Consider the following 23,468-nt stretch of genomic DNA (forward strand, 5'->3'; position numbering starts at 1 on the left):
ACATGTTCACATGAACACAAACATGCAGATTGTTTTCATTGGGATTATTGGCATTTTGAGAGCAAAGCACAGTACGCCTGTACTATAACACAGATGTGCGCGATCACACACACAAGCTCACATATGTATCTGATCTGGAGGCGCATTTGTGTTTCCATGAGTTGGGCAGGACCCATATTTGGACAAGTGCTGGAAGCAGATAGTTATCCGAGCCCATCCCGGGTGACCGCGAAGAGGATCCAGAGGAAAATAAAACAAGTACTCTGTGAAAAGCACTGTTGCCATTTCCAACGTTTCACGCACATCTGGATCGGCTCGGCATCCTGTCAGAGCGCAGCTGGTCGTCCGCGTATCGCATCTCAGCTGTGTGCGCGTGCGTGCCCTGCCGATGGCCCCCTTCTGATAGTACGACCCGTTCTGCATTGAAGGGACATTATCATGAATGTGTCCATTGTTTCTCATGATCTATTTACTTCCTAACATGTATCTGTCATTCACACACTTTTAGATATCTAAAGGGGGACATGCGTCGACATCTGATGTAACACTGTACATTAAGGTCCTATATGTTAAAAATGCTTAATGAACTTACAAGAAATATAAATGAACAGTACTTTTGGTCATTGTTGATTTTTACACACATAACCATTAAAAATGTCAGTAAGATTAAAAAAGTAATACTTTAATTCAGCAAGTATGCTTTAAATGATCAAAGGGACAGAAAAGACATTTGTAATGTTACAAAATATTAGAAAAGATTTCAAAGAATTCTGTTCCTTTGAAATTTCTATTCATTAAAGAATCTAGAATTTATAAAAATAATAATAATACATGTTTTAAGCAGCAAATCAGCATATCATAATGATTTCTGAAGGATCATGTAACACTTAAGACTGGAGTAACGATGCTGAATATTCAGCTTTGCATCATAGGAATAAATTGCATTTTTTTTTTCAATCTGTAATAATAATTTATAACACTGTTATTACTGTGTATTTGATTAAATGAATACAGCATTATAGAGCATAAGATACATAATTAAAAATATTTACTAATATATTCAAAATATATATTTACACATGTTTTTTAAATCTTACTGACCTCAAACGTTTGAATAGTGCTGTATACTACAAATTTCAGGTTGCATAAATTAACATTGGTTAAATTGCTGTTGACCTTATTATAAAGTATGGATATGAATAATTATATAAGTTTGTATAAAGAATAATTTAAATGACTACAGACTTACCATGTGTTTGTGTGTGTGTGTGTGTGTGTGTGTGTGTGTGTGTGTGTGTGTGTGTGTGTGTGTGTGTGTTGGTCCAGATGTAATCTGCATTCTCCCCAAAAGCTCTGTAGAACACGTCATTCATGAAGATCTGCAAATCTCTTTAAGTGTTAAACTTCAGTGTGTGATACAGTATTTTTTGTTACAGATGTGACCCCTCAAATAATGCAGCTGGTTAAGGAAAGGAGTTTCTAAAGGCAAAATAATCTCTTGAATTACTGTGATTCAGCAGTCATTCATTCTAATTAAATGCTTCTATCCAAGCAACATATTAATTGCAAGTATTTTATTAAATTATAGTTCATGTTTTACCAGTACTCCAATTCCTTAAAAGCTTCATGTCAAAGCTCAGTCTCTAGTGAAGGCTTTGCGACTTTTTGCATTCTTCTGACATTTCTGTCATTGAATATCTTTCTCCGGGTATGGCAGAGCTGTTTCAACAGCAATTGCACAGGCAGCTCATGTCTATTAGTGTCATTATTATTGGCGAGGAGGCTATTTTCTCTCTGACTGCTTCTGTAGTTCATGCACTCACACTTGTTGTTGCAACAGCAGCTTTCAACAGCTTAACCTCATGAGATATCATGAGCTTTTTCCACTGCTAAAACATTGTCACATTGTGGATTGCCTTTAAATTTAATTTAGTTAGTCTTTCTCTGTCTCACCTTCACCTTAAGCACAACTTTGATGTAAAGAAAAGAGACAAGTGGCAACAAGAGTGCTGAGATTTCTACCATCACTCAGGGCAAGTGTTTCACTGTTGTTAGCATCTATCCAGCACTTATTTACTCCATATTTATATCCATATTGAAAATTCAGCACTGTCCTATGGTAAAGTAAACACACACATATTCATAGTTTCCAGATGAGAGTTACTGGTTACCAAGTGTTCCTTAGCAGTTCCTTGTTCATTTTTAAAATGCATTTGACTGTACAGAACAAAACAAAATTTTAAGATGTGGAGGTCCATTTAAAAATCCATAAAAAGGTGATAGACATTCTCCATTTATATTTTGATTATGGCTAGATTTGGTTATGGATAAGCGTAATGTAGGATAGAGCCAAAGTACATTGACAAGATTATATAAAAAACATTTCATGCATATTTTTAAGTTATAAACTTTTAAGTTATAAACTTAAAACTTCTACTAAATAATTTAGAAATTACTAAATGAATGCACTAAAATTCTGCAAGATAATATTTTCTGTAAAAAAAAATACATAAAAAAAACACAAAAAATAAGTCATTTTAAAAACTTGATATAAAATTATGCTACATTAATTGAATTTAGGCGTCACAACATTATATTGAACAAAATAAAAAAAAAGGATATTAATTTTTCATTTTATGGTCAATAACTGATAAATAAATTATATAAAATAGTATTTTGTGTAAATAAATTAAGAAATTAGACATTACAAACTAAAATCAATCACAGTAAATTAAACAAAAAGAAAAATTGATATTCATTTTTAGATTTTCTAAAGATTACATTTAACAATATTATTAAATTGTGTTTTGAAAAATTACCTTTGACAACACAACTTTGACGTCATAAATGTGATGCAAGTAGGGAAGATAAACATTAACAATAAAATATCCAATGTTAATACATTTAAATCCCATTTTAATCAACACTGATTCCTTTAAAAAATCGCATCCATCAAAACAAAGCCATAGCATTCAAAGAAAAAGTTGCGTGCACTAAATAAATTGTAGATAAGCCCAGGGCACATAGGGACTCTTGACGCTGATATACAAAGTTAATATGGAGGAGCATTGTTGTCTTTCTGATGCAGTTGCTGTCATCTTTGTTCTGACGAGAGACTCAGCTGCAGTGCTGGGCCCGCTGGCAATTACTGTTATTAGAGCCGTCACAATCACTTCAGATTCATCCTCTCGCAGCATCACTAAACAGACCCACACATGTACAGTGACAGTTTTTTATTTCTAAGTCTCCTTCTAACATTTTGCATACATATTAAAAAGATTTAAACACATTGTCACAAGTCTAATTTAAAGGGCTCATATTATAAGCGATCACATTCTAAATCTGTTGCGACTAAAGAGTTCATTGCACTATGAAAACAACTTTCAGAACTCAAAAAAGTTTTAGGATTCCTGAACATTTCAGTTTGAATGGCACATTTTCAAATATACAGCGTTCACTCTCAGAAAAAAAAAGGTACAAAAGTTGTCACTGGGGCAATACCTTTCCAAAGGGTACATTTTTGTACCTTTTAGCTACTAAAATGTACCTTTATGGTACCAATATGTATCATTTAGGTACAAATGTGTACCTCTTGAAAAGGTAAATAAAAAAATAAAAAAACATAATACAGGTTGAATTCTTACAAATTTGGATACTTGTACAAGTAGGTAAGTTACTGTAAATGTGAAGTCACATTTAAATATCACATTCATTATGTGGTACTGTATAACAAACTAGCTTTCTTATGTACAGTATTGATTGCATTACATCTACAGGTTATACAGTATACTTTACAGTATATTGATCAATAACAGTTCATACTGCAATGAAAAATACTTTGACACATTGCTTTTGTCCCTACTCCCATATCCTTCATCAGTCAAACATATCAGACAAGTGATAACATACAAAGATTAGCAAGGCTTTTTGGACTTCTCTGAAATTAAAATTCACAGATAAACAGAAACGCAAGCAAAAACTGGCGTGAAAATACAATTGTGAACTGAAATATTGATTTATATGTTTGTCTAGAAGAAAATCTGATGAAATATCTCTAACAAATGATGTGAACCTATTTTCCTTTGTTCTTTAAAATCCTCTAACAAGATGCTTTGATGTAACTTCGCCTTTACACAACCACCAAATCATCTGGATTTGAGGGCAAAGCCCTCTGTCGTTCTCCTAAATCTTTCCAGAGAGAGAGACAGGCTGGTGTTTGGTATTCTGCTGCTTCACAGAGTTTTTCATAAGATTTGAAATGTATATATTGTGCACACAAGATAATGAATTTAGATGCGTCCATCCTGCAGTAATAATCAGTCATCAAGATTGACCCAAATCATTACATCATCAAAATCTGAACCTGCGCTGACTGTTTACATGCACATTAACTATCAGAATTTGTTCATATTGTCGTTACGTTAACATTACATGTTAGCTTGATTATCATAATTCAAATATGCAAATATTCTGGTTTCTAGAAATCTGAATAAGAGCTGTCATATACTAGTATAAATCTGAACTCTTTGTCATCTAAACACGAAGGTAATGCTGAATGCTGCAAGATGTAAGCTACAAACTTTAAAGCTAAATTGTTTCGGTAAAACTTTATTTTAGGGATCAATTATCACTAGTTGTTTATTAACATGCATATTACTAGCATATTGGCTGTTTTTACTACTTATAAAGCACATATTAATGCATTATTCTGCATGACAGTATTTTAGAACCCTTAATCCACCCCATACCTAAACTTAACAACTACCTCACTAACTATTAATAAGCAGCAACCTGGGAATTTGTGGAAACAGAATGAGAAAAAAGATTGATTTCCGGCCCCATCTGCAATTGGTCAGACAAACAGATACCTCTACAGCCACCAGTACAGTATGTTAGACAAAGCAAAGCAATGTTATGATGAGTCACAGTGTTGCACTTTTTATTGAAATCAAACTGAAAATGGTTTACTTATAGCTGTCTCAACGCATTAAGCTGGAGTAGGAGGATGTTTAACATTTTGTTTTAGCATTAAAATAACACATTTCAACTTTTAAAGAAAACGACATAAATCAATATACAGACAGCTGAAAGCACTGTAAGAGTCTTATGACCAACATTTCACAGTTCATTGCATTTTTGTGTGCTGTTGTCAAAGACATGAATGAGAATTAATGAGTTGATTAAATTACTATGAACCACTGTGATGTTAATCACTGTACTACTAAAACTGAATTTGAAATAAGTCACAAGAGTAAGCAAACCGATAATGCCGACCATATGCCTATATGTTTGGCATTATATGTTCTTTCCAGTTGTTTGCTTGCTTCTATAACTAATGCATGTTGCTTCATGCATGCTGATTGTGTTTTTCTGATATGTTTGTTTGTAATGGTCACATGCAAACTTGATTATTCCAAAACAGCCAGGTTTAGTCATTTATACTGTTATTGGTGGAATTTCATTGGTTCATTGGTCATTTTAGTTCAGCATGATTCCACATTATTGGGATTGTCATGTGAGTTTCCCATGGAGACTTTGCATTGTTTTGTTTTTTTAAGCTGGTCACACAAATTAAGCACTTTGTCCAACAGAAAGCTGCTTGGTTTAAAAGCTGTGCTTCATACATTGCCAAACTTTTGGCGATGGACGTTGTTTTAACCACACAGTTTTGTAAATTGACCTCACCTTAAAAGGGATAGTTCACCCCCAAACAATTATTATTATTATTGATGCCGGTTGCTATTCACAGCCATTATATGAACAAAAATAATTACTTGCTGAACCAGAATTTAGACCTTAACGTGAAAATGATATGTATGTAAACATGGTCACTGTGGTGAACTATATTAGTGAACATGTTGAAGAACAAGCTCTTGTCTCATTACCCTCCCCTCTCTGTGTGCCTTCGTCCTCTCCCAGCCGAGTTGTGATTTTAGTTCCCAGACCTTTCCAACATGGAGTCAACGCTCCTTCAGAGCAACATTATTGCCTCAGTAAGGATTACAAAAGAGCAGGACAATGGATTTATGGACATTGATTGCGCTACTGCTCTGAGAGGGTGCACGAGGGGATAGAGGTGGAAACAAAGGCCTAGTGGAGGGCCCCACAGTTGGACATATTTCCTGTGTTGACCATGTCACCTTGACTACCAGCCTGTCACCAACCCCCCTGCAGGGCCACAGAAGGAACAGCCACGTCCTGATGTGAGACAACCTGTCTGGGCCGCGGGAAAAACAAGTGTCTTAGCTGTATATTGCCCTCAGACAGACTGATGCATACAAGCATATACACACCACCTCTACTCCGGTCCCTCCTGGCTGTCTCTGGCCGGCTTCTTTTTTTTACTTGGCTATGGTTGGGTTGCTACGCTGTGACAGTCAGCCTCAGAAGATCAATTTTTAGCAGTTGTCACAACCAAGGAAAGCCAAGTAAATCAGCCAAGCGAAACCAAAGGGGCAAACCGAGAGAAAAAGGAAGTGACCTCATAACACCCGGGCACCACCATCCTGAATGGTAAATCATATTGAGTGTGTTTGGTGATACGCAACGCTGTTTCCACCCTTCCTTGCTTCACACTAAAGGGGCAACAATGGAACCTTAATGAAAATCAGCAGGCAGAACACAGACACCGACGCTGATTGCCATCAATTTCCCATTTGCAGTCACGAGGAGAAAAACCAAGCAGTGTTTGCATATCTGATTAATGCATAAATCAGATCTTGATTTTTCATTTGGAAATCCTTCAGGAAGACGAGAAAAACAGCAAAACAAGCCGAACGCTGACAAACAAAAGAAGGCGAAGTATAACAAGCCCCTTCAACTTGATGTGCTTCGGGTTTCTATCAATTAAGCTGTTTGCCCTCAGCAATCTTCAGAGCTTTTTAATCCAAAGTTTTCATGGTTTCCTGTTACATAATTTAGTTTTAAAAGCCCTGTATTTCCACTCCACTAGCTGCACCAAACAGTAGAGCTGAAGATCTTTGCCCGAACCCGATGGGACCCGTCGGGACCCGACGGGTTCGGGCTTAATTTCTATCATCTTATGCGGGCTCGGGCAGGGCTCGGGCTTGCGCTCCGGTTTGCGAGGTAAACGAGCGGTCATGTGATGTGTTTCGATTAGCGCGAGAAAGATGCGAAAATGAATGCTGAGCAGGTGTAATGGAGGCTTGCATCTGGTGATTACGTTTTGGTTGCACCAGCAACTAAAGCAAACTCTGAGGTGTGGAAAAGTTTTTGACCATGTTTATAATGAGAATAATGAGTGAATAATGACGCACCATCAGTGAGCGCAGGAACGCGCTGAAGACATCTACAGTGGATTCAATCATTTTCCTCCACAAAAACATGTAGACCTAGCCTAATCTCTGTGAGTAAAGGTTTTTCAAATGATAACTAAATATTCATTGAGTCTTAAATGCATAATGTTGACAGAGTATTTACGCTAATGTTGGCATTATTCTTTTATTAAATGAAGCAAATCCGGCGGAGCCTTTATCTTAATTTCGTTAATGCCAAATACCCATCTTAATTTAACATTTATCTTAATTTTTTTTTTTTTTTTAAATGACTCGTTTTTATTGGTGCGTTGGTCTATTTATAGGTTAAATGAGCCTATGTCTAAATGCTGAGATGTTATGATGTGACACAGGACTTATTTTATTTCTTTATTCCAACTTCCAAGTGGTCTAGTCTATGTTAGTTATGAGTAAATTATGTTAAAACATGAATAAATTACTCATTGTTGACAAAAGGCTAAAGAGCTGTGTGCGTGCGCACATTTAAATAATGTCGGGCTGTAAACGGGTTCGGGCTTTAAAAAAGCTGTCAATCAAAATGTACTTGTCGGGCTCGGGCCGAAACCTGTCGGGCTCGGGTCCTGTCGGGCCTAACTTTTAAGGCCCAATTACAGCTCTACCAAACAGAACTGCAAAAATAACTTGATTTTAATATTTACTGAAGAAAATGTGTGTGGTATTTGCCTAGGCAAATTTGCCACAAAAATTTTTCTTTTTTTTTTTTTTGTGTTTCCAAAGCATTATTATGCAGTTGCTGGGGTGTACTGTACATACTGGCCCTACTAATGTTTCCAAACAGGTTTCACAAACACTTCTGCTGCTCCTCGTATGCCATTGGTCTGACAGAACAGATAGCCACGCCCTAAACTCACTCCAGCCAAAACAGAGCAATGTTTAGAAAGCACCTCACAATGTTTACATTTAGGAGTGACTTACTTATTGTCGACTGTATATTAATCTGAGCTTCTTTATTTTAAGTGCTGCTGAGCTCTGACTCACTTCAGCAGTGATCTAGTTTTGATTTGTTGCTCATGCTATTGTTGCTTCTCTCTGCTTGCTGTAAAGCTTTTGTCGCTGCCTTTCTTGAGACTCTACAAATTTTACGAGGTCTCTTGTATAGAGCTGTGTCTAACAGTATGACATATACATGGCATCCTGACTTCCGCTTTAATAGCACACAGCAGATCAAAGTAACCGCTTCTCCGTTTTATTTTTACTTTCACATCCTCTCTGTTGTAGTCTGTGTTTTTATTAGATTTGCAGTTGCACTTGGGTGTTATAAAAGTATCACCACAGAAAGATTGGGAGCTAAGACAAATCCCAACGTCTTGCTTGAACCTCCTATCAAACACATCATGACATGTACATTGTAGACAAAATGTACATTGTTTTGTCTCCTAAAAAAAAATTTGCATTATAAGATACACTACTATCTTTTGTATACATTTTATTTTATGGTTATTTTTATCATCCAACATCGGAGTCCCTCCTCCTCCGGTACATAAGGAAAGCTACGACAGCATGAAAAGCTACGAGTGCATGAAGTGCTATTATTTAGACCCTTTCTTTGCTTTATTATAAACATCCTTGATTGTAGCAATCAACATTTTGTATAGCAGTAATGCATCTAAAACATTTCTCTCTCATGCTCCCTCTGTGCAGGAGGAACAAAACCGAGGTAAACCCAACTGGGAGCATCTGAATGAAGACCTTCATGTGCTCATCACTGTGGAGGACGCCCAGAACCGGGCTGAGATTAAGCTCAAGCGTGCAGTAGAGGAGGTTAACAAGCTGCTCGTGCCTGCGGTGAGTGCCACTGCTCTCCTCATTACATACTTCCTTTCGTTATACGTGTCAAAATGACAGGAGATGAGCTTTTGAAGTTAAAAGGACTGATTGTTGTGACATCATGCAAAAAGTATCCAGATTTCTGGGACCATCAGACAAGCTGTTTTGTGTAACTAAGCATTATATAGCACATGAATGTTTGTTGTTTTTAGTTATTCTTTTTTAGGGATTCTTATCGTTTACAGCAAAGAAACTGACATATATTCTTTACACACATGCACACACAAAAAAAATTCAACTTGATACAGTTTTTGTAGGATCTTGTGTGTATCTATGATTGCATGCGGCTCTTAAAACATTTTCCTCTTTCGTTTCCATTCCTTTTGGTGTCACTTGATGAGTGGGAAGTGAAACATTCTCCAAAAACACTTTCCTGACAAATAAGAAGTGCTGTGCAGGTCAGATGTGGTTGAGTTATCATTCACTCGAAACAATCTCTAAGCTAACCGTTGCATCATTGTCATTTAACTGGAAACTGTATGAAAGGGATGAAAGTACAGGGTCGAGTCAGGATGTATGGTCATAAATTAAAGTATTTTAAATGCTAGAAATGTCAGTGAGGCAGTTTAAATATACAAGAATACACACTAGTGTAGATATGTTTAGCTAAGAACCGTTTTAAGGCACCATAGATGTATTTCCAACCAAAAACTGTTCCAAACAGTATGCAGCTAAAATATAAAGTCAAGAGGATTTTTTATTGTAAACAATGTATTCTGTTCAGTGCTTAAAATGAGTGTTGGTCCAATGAATTACTACTATTATCTACTTTTAAAGGGTTGCCAACTTCAGAAAAGACACATAAGGGACAATTATGATTATTTATAGGAAAATAAGGGACAGAAAAAGGGATGCTCAAAATATTTGTACCACATAGTGTTTCATTTCCGTGTCTGCAGTTATTTATTTTAAATATATGGTTATCCTATTTATGCACAATAACGTTGTTGTTGTTTTTGTAAAGTTAAAACTGTTAACTAAAATTTTATTGCAACCATGTAGCCAATGAAATGAATGAAAATGCATATTTTTCAATTAAGCAGAACTTAGAGAGTGTGGGCCGCCCAATATTCAGGTCCAAGTTTGAGAATATGCTAGAAGAGTCTCTTTTTCTTTATTTAACAACATTACCTTACAATAGTGAAAGACATTTCCCTCAGGTAGATTGCATGTTTTTCTAGATATTGTGCTAGATATTGTGCTTATGATCATTAATCTTGATGTTTGCATTCACTAAAACTGATTTGCCAAAATTAAAATGCTAATGGTGATGGGCCTTGCCATTGGTTCAAGCTAACTTGAATGGTTACCTTTGCAAATAAAACCACAGTTTTGCTCCAACCTTTATAAAAACTCACTTGCCTGTAGCTTTTTAGTAACCCTTAGACCTTGATTGGCTTGTTCAGGTGTGTTTGGTTAGAGTTGGAGAGAAACTCTGCAGGACTGTGGCTCTCCAAGACCAAAGTTGACCACCCCTAACATACAATAACTACTGGATCACACCCTGGATCAGGGGTCTTCAACCTTCCCTGCTCCTGGAGACCTACCTTCCAGCAGACTTCAGTTCCAACCCTGCTCCAACACATCTGTCTGTGTATTTGATTAGGTTTGGAGCTGAATGCTGGGTCATGTCCTGATCCCATTCCACTTTTTGCTAAATCAACTGTTGTATCTCTCTTAACTCCAGACAAAAGCTCATGATATATAAATGCAAAACTTTAGCTAGCACTATAGGGATGTGCATGACTAGTCGACAAAACAGAACTGCAGCTGCTAGTCAACATTGGAAATAAAAGTTAACTATTCAAAATATAGTCAATTTGATGTTATGTTTTAAAAGATATACATTATTTAGAAAAGTGGATATCTGGAGTGGAAAACAAAGTAATTTCATTTCACCTCAGACCTTGCATCCATGCATTTTCTTCATGTCACTCACTGCAAGGCCCTTGTTTACTTTTTTAATGTTATCTCCATATAATATAAAACTAGCGGAGTAGCCAGTTACAAAATTAGTCATATACTGCACATCCCTAGTTAGCACCAAAGTGGTTTACTTTTTTATATTATGCCATTTTTGTTTTTGGAGGTTTTTGTTAGCCACAGTGTTCATAAAATGTTACTACTGACAGTGCGAGTTGAATACTATATTGTCAGGTTACAGGAAGACCAGTATATCATGTGGCCACCGGAGGAAAGATGATATGTTATTGCTTCGGTTGTCTGTCATGGCAACTGCCAACACCTTCAGTAAGCTCAGTGAGAACCGTCACACCTCCCCAATCAGTGGACCTCAGAGGGTCTACAGCTACTACTGCAACAACAGCATAACATTTAACCTGATACTTCATCTAAGAGCAATTCCCTTGTAGCTAACTCCCAGACAGCCCACAGAGAGGCCGCCCCTTGCTTATCAATCCCAGCCCCGCTCCTGATGTGTATGATGTCCGTCAGGGCCCTCCCACATCCCAAGGTAAAATCCATTAACACCTCTGTGTTTGCCTACAGGGACTTTTCTCTGTCAAATAGATGGAGGGAGGGATTTGTTTTCTTTTCGGTTTGCACTAAGATAACAGCCACTAGCGTTCTGCTCCAACTCCTGTAAAGATCTTTGTCATTCCTGCTGAAATTTGCATACTAATGAATCGCAACTTGTGGCATTTGAGCTGTACGGTCGGTCTGCTTCTCTACATGTGGGTGGGGCTAGCAGCGCACCATTGGTGTTTGTGAAAAATGTCCTTTTTCAACAGAATAATGTATATATCAGGCCATTCCCATGGTGAAATGAGTTGCATTATAATGCAGGTATCAGGGGGTCACCTGCTGGAGGGAAAGCTAGCAACCAAGGTACTTTATAGCAGCACACCAGGAGTTGTCAACTTGGCGTCTCGGAGTCATCTATTTTGAATCATCATCATTATCTACATCACCACTGTTGCTCTCATCATCATAATCAGCAGCACTGGCAGTAGTGAATGGCAGCAGTCGGTGTGGTGCACACAGGAAGCAGGATACTGCTAACACAGTCAAAAGCAATTGTCGTCAATGGCTTTGTGACAAATATATAAAAGCCTTAAGCTTCACAATTGCATCTGATTGTGCTGACTTAGGCAAGGTCTCACCAAACTCCCCTGAGCTCCTCTGTCTCTCAAATGCAGGAAGGAAAGCTCGTTTACATATTACTAGTGGCAACATGCTGATCTTTTCAATGAAATTGACTGGCGACTACAGGGTGCTGAGTTGAAAAAAAACAAACAAATGTATTATAATCCATATGATTTGAATAATGTGAATGTGGAGGAGAAGATTATCAGAGGAAATGTCCTTTTTTCCCATAAAGACTTCAGAGGACTTAGAAGATGCATGGATGCCGTGTTTTGTTTTGTTTTGTTTACGTCAGAGCTGTGAAATAGTGGACTGTGCATATGTTCTGGTCATTTCAAAGCTCTCAGCTCTTGGGGAGCCTGATTTCAGTCTGACTTGGTTCAAATCCCTATCCAATTGCCCCATTTCACCTCTACTTTTCTGTCTCTGAAAAAGGCAAAATAAATAAACAATATAAATTAAAGTATAAAAAGCTTGGAATGGCATGAGAGTAAGAAAATTACCTTTTTAATTTTAGATTTTAATTATTTCATGTTTTCTGAAATCATTGAAGTTCTGTCTTATCCTTACGCTTTAAATTTAGTTTGAAGTGATAGATTATCATTTTGCATGTTGTGGTAGCCCAGGAGGATATGATATCATTGCCAAAACATTGAGTATTTGCACCCAAGGTCCTGGGGAGTGACACTGATAACCAATGATTATGATTGTGTCTTTGAACAGACGACTTAACATCAACTTGCTTGACTTGGACCGGTCTGTCTATTTGATCAGTTACGAATGGCCAGGTCATAGTTACTTTTATATCCAGGAAGGAAGTCCTATGTATCTGCATGAGAGGAGGACAACCTTAATGGTAGCATATGCAAATTGCATGTTCCTAAAAACATGTTGTAGTCAAACTAAAGCTCCTAACCTCCTACATGACAAAGATGATGCATATTCCTGGAAAAGCAGGCGTCTCATTTTCAGCTATGCTGAGCTGAACTATGACACAACTTCAGCACCAAATTACATGCACACCCCGGAGAAAGCTAATTTCAGAAAGCATTTTAAGGCCTTTATTTAGACCATAAGCCAGTAGGCAGCATCTAAACCTGTGGTGAGGTGAAGCACTTACTGCTATCTGTTAGCGTTCTCTAACTCGGTTTCCTCCACCCTTTGTTAGCGGTAGCTAGGCATAAATGGTCATTGCTGAAGGGACTGCTTTAATTAAAGTCCTGTCTGTCAGTCGCCCCTCCGTGGCTCTCAGCCTGAAGTCATGACAGATAGAGGCAGCTCTAATTGTCAGGGCTGGAGATAAAGTGAAATTTGAAATTGGGTGTGGAGGCACTACAACCGCACAATGCACATACACACACACAAACACACACACACAACTCCCCTTTTTGTCCAGCTGTGCCAGAAATGATGTTGATGAAGAGGGGGTGTTAAGTAAACCGTAAGGACACTTCTTTCTTAGGATGAAAAAGTCCAGCGTTTGTGATCTCTGAGCTCTTATTGGTGGGGGATTTTAGTGTGATTCCTGGTGGCTGTTAAGAGAAGAATCACTATTAGTGTTGGTCATTGTTTAGAGGTGTCCAATCCAACTCTTCGATGGTCATCCTCATCCTGAGTTTAGCACCTACCTGTACCTGTAAGCTTCTAGCAATCCTGCAGACCTTGATTAGCTGCTACAGTTGTTGTTTCATTTGAGTTCAAATCTACAGGATTTCTTTTTACCTCACACATATCCACATGCCGATGTTTTGAGATTCTCAAACTCCTCTTGCCTAATTCACCCACTGGCACACGTGCTCACAATGGGATTCTGAGCCCCGCAAACTGCGAGCGACTGCTGGGAGAAGAGTTGAAGAGTCGAAATCTAGGCGGGGTATATGCACAAGATGTGTTTGGGGATTCCTGTGACGCGCTCAGCGAGTGTTAGTCACACATGAATGAATCTCTGCCTGTAAGATTGCACATGGACACCCTCACATCTTTGTAAGAATGCTTGAGTGGATGTAGAAGCCAAGGTGCATTATGGGTGAGCAAAGGCAAAGTTGCTGCTTATGGCACTTGTTTTTTTTTTTTAGAAAGGCAGGGGAATGAAGGGCCCAGTGGTTTGTGGGAGGTTCCATCTGTTCCCTTCATGGCACAATAGGCTCCCTCTTGCATGACATGTTTTTCTGCCTCTCGCTGTTTCTCAGAGTGCTCAGCTCTGGCAAAAGAGAGAGATACTGAATAGAGCCCATGTCTATCAATGCAGAAATCTGTCGGTGTGATGCCGGTATTTCTAAATAAGACATGTTGTGTGCACGCACATTCTGATCTCAAGAAATTACTGCCCATTTTTGCATATTTTTGTCCCTTTCTCCAGGTGCACATGCTGACTCCTTTTGTCCAAAGGCCTCCTTTCCGTCAGTAATGTGACTTTGTATATGTCGACGGGTGTGACTCTGTGTGTGGCTACGGTGTACGTGTGAACGGCGGGGCTGCTCTTTGGTCACATGATTGAGTAGTCATCCATGTCTTTGAGGCTGAGAGAGCATCAAAAGGTTCTTTGTTTACAACTGGAGTGTGGAAATCCTGAGCAGGCTCTTTGGCCCTAAAGGGTTGGATAATGCTCCCAGTGGGGCCCATTCCCCTTCCCCTCCTCTGAGAAAATCCAGCATCTTTTCTCTCCCTCTCATTCTGTTCTGTTATCTGTGTGTGTCCCTCCCACAGTCTCTCATGATGTTATTGAGTAACACTTGGTTGTGGAGCTAGTGTTGGTACAGTTGAGTTGCATAGGGAATAAAGGCTAGTTGGGGTTCACAGGGCAGAGAGTGCATTACCGTGGCAACTGTTTGAGAGGGCCCGTCCTCAAAGGAGAGCACCGGGTCATGTGACTGTACTACAGAGGAGCTTAAATCATCCGCCCACCGCCCCCTGCTTTCAGATTTTCAGCTACTTTAAAGAACAAGCTCACTCATTCATAGGACCAGATGCAATCTCTTGCATTGATTTTGGAGGAAGTATGTGGTTTAACCAATGCCATGAGTTTCAACAGGGGTTCTGTTCTTGAAGTGTATGAACCATTTTGGTGAGACTAGTGGACCTGAAATGACACATTTTACCTTTACTAAAAGAAAAGAGAGCGACAGATATTTGTACCATTTTATGAGTGACAGATGTGCCTACTTATTTATGCTCAATTCACCTTATTCTACTCCTTGCTATCTCTCTCTATCACAGAGTAATCCCTGAGTAAATAGAGGGGTAGTGTAAAAATGCAGACTCCTCGGCCGTCCAGAAATCTGTCCAGCTCCACTGCTCCGTCGAGCTCCAATAGAACAGCTGCCTCCCCCAGGCACCACAGAAACGAAATGTCACGAACGAAATAAAGGCTCCCGTCCGAGCATGTACCTTCTGTCAGTAAACGCCACTTTCCCCAATGCTGCACTTAGTTTTTAATGCACTGCTTGTCTTTTGCCAACATTGGGTGGCCTTTTCTTCCGAGAAAACACCATGATCACTTGCGTGTTGTCGTCTCTGGAACCTTTTCTTTTGAGTCTCTGACTTCCCTGCACTGCTGCAAGGGTAAAGAAATTAATCTGATATACTGTGGTTGCTAATTGTGAAAGTGTATGTGAAAGACTGGCCTTTGTAATTATTTGAGTTGATTCTTGGAATTACCTTCAGGCCAGTGCCAAAAGAGAGTAAAGGCAATACGATTCAAATGGAGACAAACTGAAGACTTTGAATATGTTGTGTAACGTGTTTGGAATATATTAAGGCTAGCGAGAGCTCTACATAACATTATTATGAAAAGAACCCTTCCTTTTGTATTATTACTTAATCCTGTTCCTGTAGATTTGCCTACCTGCATAGTTCAGATTGAACCCTGATTAAACACAAGCACCTGTCAATTTTACAATTTCTAATTATCAAGTGCTTCTGAGGTTCTTAATGAGCTGCTTCAGCTGAGTTTGATCAGGGAGGTAGATCTCTAAGAACAGGATTGGGAAACCCTGTTTTAATATAGTTTAAGTTGTCACTTCTCTAGAGTTTCACAAGAGATTTCAACAATGTCTCAAGACACTCAAGTACTGTAATTGTCATCAGATTCACCTATAGCCCAAATGATCTGTTAGGCTAGCCACATTCGTTTTATATCTCTACACTGTGTCAACAAATGCCTCATTTGTGTCTTTTTTCATTTCTCCTAAGGAATGAGACTGGGGTATAAGCTAGTGACTTCTAACAATTGCTCTCAATCTCTTTGCTTTCCAGGAGAATATTAAAGGCATCTCATTTGTGATTTTTCTTTCCCATGGATTGTTACTCTATGTCCCTTCTCAAGTGGTTGAGGTTGGTTCATTACTCCGGTAGCATACCAGATCATTAGCTGGTGGTTCTGTTTGGGCTGAGCAATGCGCTTCATTCAGACAAGATAGTCCCTCTCATGCACATGTTTAGAATTCGCATGCTGCCTGAAGATGAATAATACAGGAAGGCATGCATTTTTAAAGGGCAAAATTACTCAAATCTGTGTTTCAGACAGTCTGGGACAGACGCGGATGCTCTGTGGGAGCTGGAGGATGAGAAAAGTCTGTGTGATGTTGAGGAGCGATTTCATTCGCTCTCTCTCTCTTTCTCACACTTTTTTTTAATTCCCCCGTCATGTTTTTGACTTTGTGACCAGCCTTTTTGTTGCAGTCCTCATTCTTTGCATGTTGTGAGAGATCAAAGCATCCTTTTATATGTACAGAGATAAGAGGACTGGATTGTTATGGAGAGATGGATAGTTGCAGGGAGAATAGTTGCAAGAATGTGTGTTTTGGAGAAAAAAAAAAGTGTGTGTACTTCTGCTAAACAATCAAAGTTTCACAACGATAAAGTGAATCTTTGTGAGCTCTGTTTCTTTCTTTCTTTCTTTCTTTCTTTCTTTCTCAGTCTCTGTGTGCCGTCTCCTCAGTTCAAAGCCAGTTTGATGTACAAGACTTCCTCCTCCTCCTAATTGCACCTCTTTAATTCCAATGAGGAGGATGCCTACGCTCTGACAGCTAATCACTGACACGACCCTCTTTACTCTGCAGTTGGGACTACTTGTCTGGAAACGTCATGTCTGTTTCAACTGTGTGTGTGTGTGCGTGCGTGTGTGTGTGTGTGTATCTGTGTGTTTAGACATACATGCATGCACGTGCACTTGCATTGTTTGTACTAGAATCTCTTGTACTAGAGTCTTTTGTATGGGATAACATAAGACTCAAAATTATTAATAGATGCAGGCACAATTATTGATACTGCATAAATGTTATACATTCTTACAAACCACAAACAAATGCCTTTCAATTTGAATCTGTAGAATTTGGGATTAAATTATTGTGCAGCGATTTTTACAAATACAGACATGTATGTGAATAAAACTGTTCTATTCTGCATTAATATATCATAAATTGTAACTGCAAAAAGGAATTCATGCAGAAGTGAATCAGGTCACATGCGTGCATTAATTGACGTCTAGTTCGAGTCGTCAATTAATTGAGTGGGGCTAGTGCCATTTAGTGGTCGCTGTTTTTCTGTGGATCGCGAGCTGTGTGTGTGTGGATTGGGCAAGGCTATAAGGGCTGAACGAAAGTCTCAAAATTCAAATGAATCAAATAGAATCGACTTAAAATAGATGTGAATAAATGCATGTGTGTAGCCTGATCCACAAATTCACTTATGATGATAATTTAATACAAACCATAACATCTATTCACAAATATGTCTCTGTTTGAACACAATGCTGCACATTAATGTCATTCTTAACTCTGCAGGCACCAGGTGAAAAGCATTTGTTTCAGTGTCGTGACGCACATTTGCGATCCGAACAAGATCGACTCGTACTAGACGTCAATTAATGCACACGTGTCACCTGATCCACTTCTGCATGGATTCCGTTTTGCATGAATAATTTATGATATATTGCAGAACAGAACATTTTTATTCGCAAACGTCAGTATTTGTAAAAATCACTGCACAATAATTGACTCAGTTGAAAGCCATTTGTTTGTGGTTAGTAAGATACATGTATTAAATGTATGCAGTACATGGATAATTGTGCATGCATCTATTAATCATTTTTGAGTCTAATTTGATCCCATACTCTTGCTGTGCTAAACTGGCAGATGCAACAGTTGGCAGGACACTGTAACATTGCAGGCATCTGTTCTAATGTACTCAGGTAATATCAGACTTGCCATTAAGCTACTTAAATGGTTTGTTTTCTCTGATAAGTGTCAATAAAAAGATTTCAATATGATCTGAAATATTTCTCATCAGATTTCCAAGGCCAAATTATCTATATATAATATGAAATCTACATTGACCCTATTTATTCCCTTAATGACAATGCCTGGACCAAATCACTGGAACATGTACTTTCTAATTTAAACATCTGTCTTTTATCTTTTCTCAAATCAACTCAAAACAACTCGCTCTTATTTTCCACCCCTCTCCTCCAACCATCTGTCCCTGCTGTGGTATTATGCATCCACTTTTCACAACCCAAATTATTTCTGATAAATCGAATATAATGTCCTGTTTTCCCCTGCAAATACAACAGATTAAGTAAAATTTTGTAGCAAATAGCATTTCATATTGACTTTAAAGAAAAAAAAAAATTAAATTCTGTAATCATTTACTCGCCCTTAATTTGTTCCAAACCTGTGTGTTTCTTTTTTTTTTTTTTTTTTTTTGAACACAAAAGAAGATATTTTGAAGAATGTTGGTAACCAAACAGTTGACAGTAGCCATTGACTTCCACAGTTGGAAAAAATACTATGCAAGTCGATGGCTACCATCAACTGTTTGATTGTCCAGAAAGGGCAATGTTCTGCACCTTTGTAGCATTTTTCTTTCCTGAAGTCTACTTTTGTTCATCAGGGTTGTTTAATTTAGTTTTACATGCCAGGTTCAACCCTCTTGTTGACCCTCAGAATGAAACTGATCATTTTTGCTACTGTAAAGTCATTGTGCCACTAGTTGCTAGTAGGCATTTATAAGCTGTTGGACATTTAAGGTCATTGCACACTACTTTGTCCTCAAATTGTCAATCACATTTACTCACTGCCTCTGAAATAATTGTCCGTCATAAAAAAAATTCAGATCGGTTTGATGTTTTTCAGTTTTTCACATCTGTAGCAAGCATTTTGAGAGGTGTTTTGACCGTTCAGAGCCACCGTACAAGCGAATGGCAAAATCCAGATTGGCGATTGTTCGTCCACTTCGTCTCGCAGCACAAAGCACTGTATATATATCCTTCCACACTGAGTTCACAGAAATTGGTGGTCGTCTTTTTAATATGTGGCTCGCTCTAGTAGCGCTAGCAAAAGCATCAAACTGAGCCACTGACATCCTGAAGTAAACTTTGAATCCTCTTGTAGGACTCAAGGTACTTATAGTACTTATGAGACATCAATAATATGATGGTTTCTGAACTTATTTTGACAGCTTAATTCCAGTAAAGGGTATAATGGAATTAGGAAGCAGTTCTTCATTTAAAAAAAGTACAGTATGTTTGCATAGTCACTGAACTCTTTTTATTTTATTTAGTTTTAAAGGAAAACCTGTTCTCCTACAGTAGACAGTAGTCTCCTTTAAATGTAACGTTGTCCTTCACAGTCCAGTAAATGTCAGAAACGCTTAGCTTGATTAAATGTGTTTGTTTGTCCAAGCAAGACAGACTGATTAAAATGACAAATTATGAATACGAGTTTTAAATACTAGGGTTATTATTACACTTGATTGAGAAGTGTATTACGTTTCCTGTCGTCTCGTACATATTTTATCTTTCAAATCCTGCAGCCAGGACTGAAGTGAATTAACATACTGCTTTGTCTTTTTACTATCGAGCCAGACTGCACATCTGTGCGTGATCTCTGTTGTTTAATGCTCCTAATACATCTTGTCTGCTTAGCGTGTTACTGTTGTTTATGGGCCACAGAACAGATGAAGATTTTATTCGGCAGAGCCTGCATTTGTATGCGCACAGACGCGCACATACACACCAGTTTTTGGCACCGGGGACACTTGCACTACTTCCTTCTCTCAAAGCCAATTAACATGAAACCTCATGTGCAGGAAACTGTCTAAGACTCTAAGCTTTGTGTTCTCCCACAGGTTTGAGGCTGAACTGAAGCCTCTCCAAACGCTCAATGTACATACACAAGTCTATCTCTCTCAATCTCTCTCTGTTTTCCCTTACATCCAGGAAAGGTTCCTTCCCTGCCTCTTACTGAAATAAACTGTCTTCTAATTTTAACCTGCGGGTGTTCAGACAAAGAATAGAGCTCATGATCTAGGCGCACATCTATGTGCCTAAATTTACCCTGCTAATGTCAATTAAGCACAACTGATGTATTCACAATCTGATTTGGCCTAAAAGGCTACCATAGTATTGGCTTTTTTTTGGATATGATAGAACCGTATCTTTTATTCTGAGAAAAATAATTACATGGGGGTACCATCTAATGGTAATACCTTGGCTATACTTTAATGTATAGCATATTGAGATTCATTTACCATCATATTTGCATGGTTCTTACGGAAATACCATGGTAAATGTCCAAAAAATGGCAGTATGTAATAACATAGTATCTTTTTTTAGATATTTACCATGGTAATTCTGGGGGTATATATAAATAAAGTAACCATTCAGTACCATAGTTCCTCCATAATACTTTTTTGCCCAAGGGAATGGATAGTCTCATGTGCTTCTGTCTGTTTGTGTCAATATATGATGTTCTTAATTAATTTTCTTCTCATTTAACAAGTGCTCATTATGCTACGCAAAGCCAATTACTAGAGGTAAGGCAAGTCGGCTCAACGTAAATATTGGATTAAGCTATAATTATTCTCATAAAGCAATTTTAATCTTCGTAATGCCTTAAGAGTTTGTGTGTGTAAGCATGTGAAAGAAAGCAGGAAATATGTGTTATTTCTCAATAAGCACAGCTCTGGTTGTGTTCATGTCTCTCTGGGGAGGATTCATCACATGTGCAGCTGTGAAACAATCATTTTTAGTATGTGCTTGACGTCAGAAAGCCAGGCAGAATTTTTGCACTAAAAGTCAGACTGTCCTGACCAGCCCATCACTGCAAAATTGAGTCGACCAATAGCAAGAGATTGGGGCGGGGCTATCTGTTTAATCGACCAATGGAAGGCTGGGGGAGTGTTCACCAAAATCATCACTTTCTTGTGCTGTTGGTTTGTTGATTAGCAGGTAAACTCTTAAAAAATGGCTGATTTTTCATAGTCATCAAGTACATGTAAACACTTTTTGTTTTTAAGTTTATCTCTGGAATGAGACTCTGAGGAAGAGAGCCTGTAGTTGTAGTGTTATGGGACTGGGTGAGATAAATCAGCGGGTTCGGGTGGGACGTGGAGGGACAGAAAGGCCTGTAAGAGAACAGCTGTGTGCGCCGTGACTGGGACGTGTTCTTGGAGCACTAGCGTCCAGTTTCCACTTGCCGTCCTCCTTCAGCCAGTTATATCACTCCTCTTTCCTTCAGTCTTCGCATTTGACCAATGATGGTCTGAACAACATTTGACAGGTTCACTTTATGTCCTTGCCCTTGAGGAATTGCTACTAATAAGATAAAGTGTGTGACAGAATAAAGCACTTGAAAGCATAAAATTGGATCATATTTTGTGTTGTTTTTAGAAAGAAAGCAATCACTTTAAGTGGCTTGAGAAAGAGCAGGAAGTTAGACGCGTGTCTACAGTGCAGATGACGGCAAAAAAAGAGAAAATGACATCTAAAAGAAAAGAAAGTAAAAGTCAGAAGGGCCTGCAGACGAGAGCTCTTCTCTACTCAACACACACACACACACACACAACAAATCCATCGATCTCTGTTCAGAGCTACAGAACAGCTACAGAAAGAAACACATGTGGAGGAAGAGGGTGAATAAAGAAAGTGAGATTAAAAATGATAGGCCAAAGCCATAGATGAATATCTTGACAACATGTTAAGGTGTCAAATGTGAATACAAAAACTCTTTTTAGGAGGAAGGAAGCAATATAAATCATAGGAAGCATTGCACACATACTTCATGAGGTCAGTCCAGGAATGCATAAATTAATATTTTTATTCAATAATGCATTAAATTGATCAAAAGTGACAGTAGATACATTAATTGTTATATAAAAATAAATAGAAAATAAATCAAAGAATCCTGAAAAAAAAATAATAATAATGTATTGTGGTTTCCACAAGATTTTAAGCATTTTAAGCATATTCAACACTGATAACAATATGAAATGTTTATTAAGCACCAAATCAGTATATTGGAATGATTACTAGTAGTAGTATTAATTGTGTTTTCTTTCCTTTGATGCTGGCTGGTGGAGGGTATTATTATCAAAAATGGCAATTAAAAAAAAAAGGAAGAAAGGAAAAGAGAGGAAAAAATATTATGTCTTTATAAAAGAAATCTTTATTTGTTAATTAATTGAATTGAATGGAAAGACAATAAAGTATTAAATTATTGAAAACTGGAGTAATGATGCTGAAAATTCAGTTTGGCGTCACAGAAATAAATACATTTTTAAAATATATTAAAATTGAAAATGTTATTTTAGCATATAATATTTACAATATTACTGTAATAATAGATTACTGTATTTTTTATCAAATAAATACAGCCTTGGTGAGCATAAGAGAATAGTTTTTATTGACAAAATTATTTTAAAATCACATCAGCCTTAAACTTTTGAACAATATAAAATTGGTTTACTATTTTATTCAGTATTTGTGAGTGCACTGTTATTTATATGCGGCTTAGAGTGTCACGTTGTTAACTTGGCCACAAACTAATGTCAGATTCTATTGGAATCCATTGCTGGTTGAGTCTCCAGTGTGTGTCACTAGATGTGTCCGGTTTGTGAGAGCGCTCCAAATCAGTCACTTGTGAGGATCCATTTCAGTTAGGATGCTGCCTAAAGGGAAACAGTTAATATAGTGATACAGCTGAGTAGCAACTAAGAGCACAGACACTCAATGACCTCCAGTGGTGTAACCGCTGTCAGTGTGACCGGAGGCAGCTAACTATGTAGTCTGTAGAAAGCAGGGCAGCTCGCTAGGTTAGGAACGGAGCTGGGGAGAGTGAGGGGAGGAGATGAAGGGGCAGACCAGACAGGCCGTGATGAAAAGTTGTAGGCTGGCAGGCATTGTGTTCTAAAGGTCATCGTGATCCCAGTCTGAATAGCTCT

At 38.1% G+C, this 23,468-nt stretch overlaps 1 protein-coding gene across 5 annotated transcripts in view; it reads left to right on the forward strand.

Moving 5' to 3' along the window:
- The window catches only part of LOC113113048 (protein quaking), an 82,763-nt gene that overhangs the window by 42,419 nt on the left and 16,876 nt on the right, over positions 1 to 23,468 (forward strand). For all 5 annotated transcript variants that reach the window (XM_026279169.1, XM_026279173.1, XM_026279168.1 and 2 more), the window contains exon 4: positions 8,958 to 9,101. In XM_026279169.1, the coding sequence (XP_026134954.1) occupies positions 8,958 to 9,101 (144 nt within the window). The remainder of the gene's footprint in view (positions 1 to 8,957; positions 9,102 to 23,468) is intronic.

The sequence above is a fragment of the Carassius auratus genome, chromosome 13, assembly GCF_003368295.1.
Source record: "Carassius auratus strain Wakin chromosome 13, ASM336829v1, whole genome shotgun sequence".
In the NCBI taxonomy this organism is placed as follows: domain Eukaryota; kingdom Metazoa; phylum Chordata; class Actinopteri; order Cypriniformes; family Cyprinidae; genus Carassius; species Carassius auratus.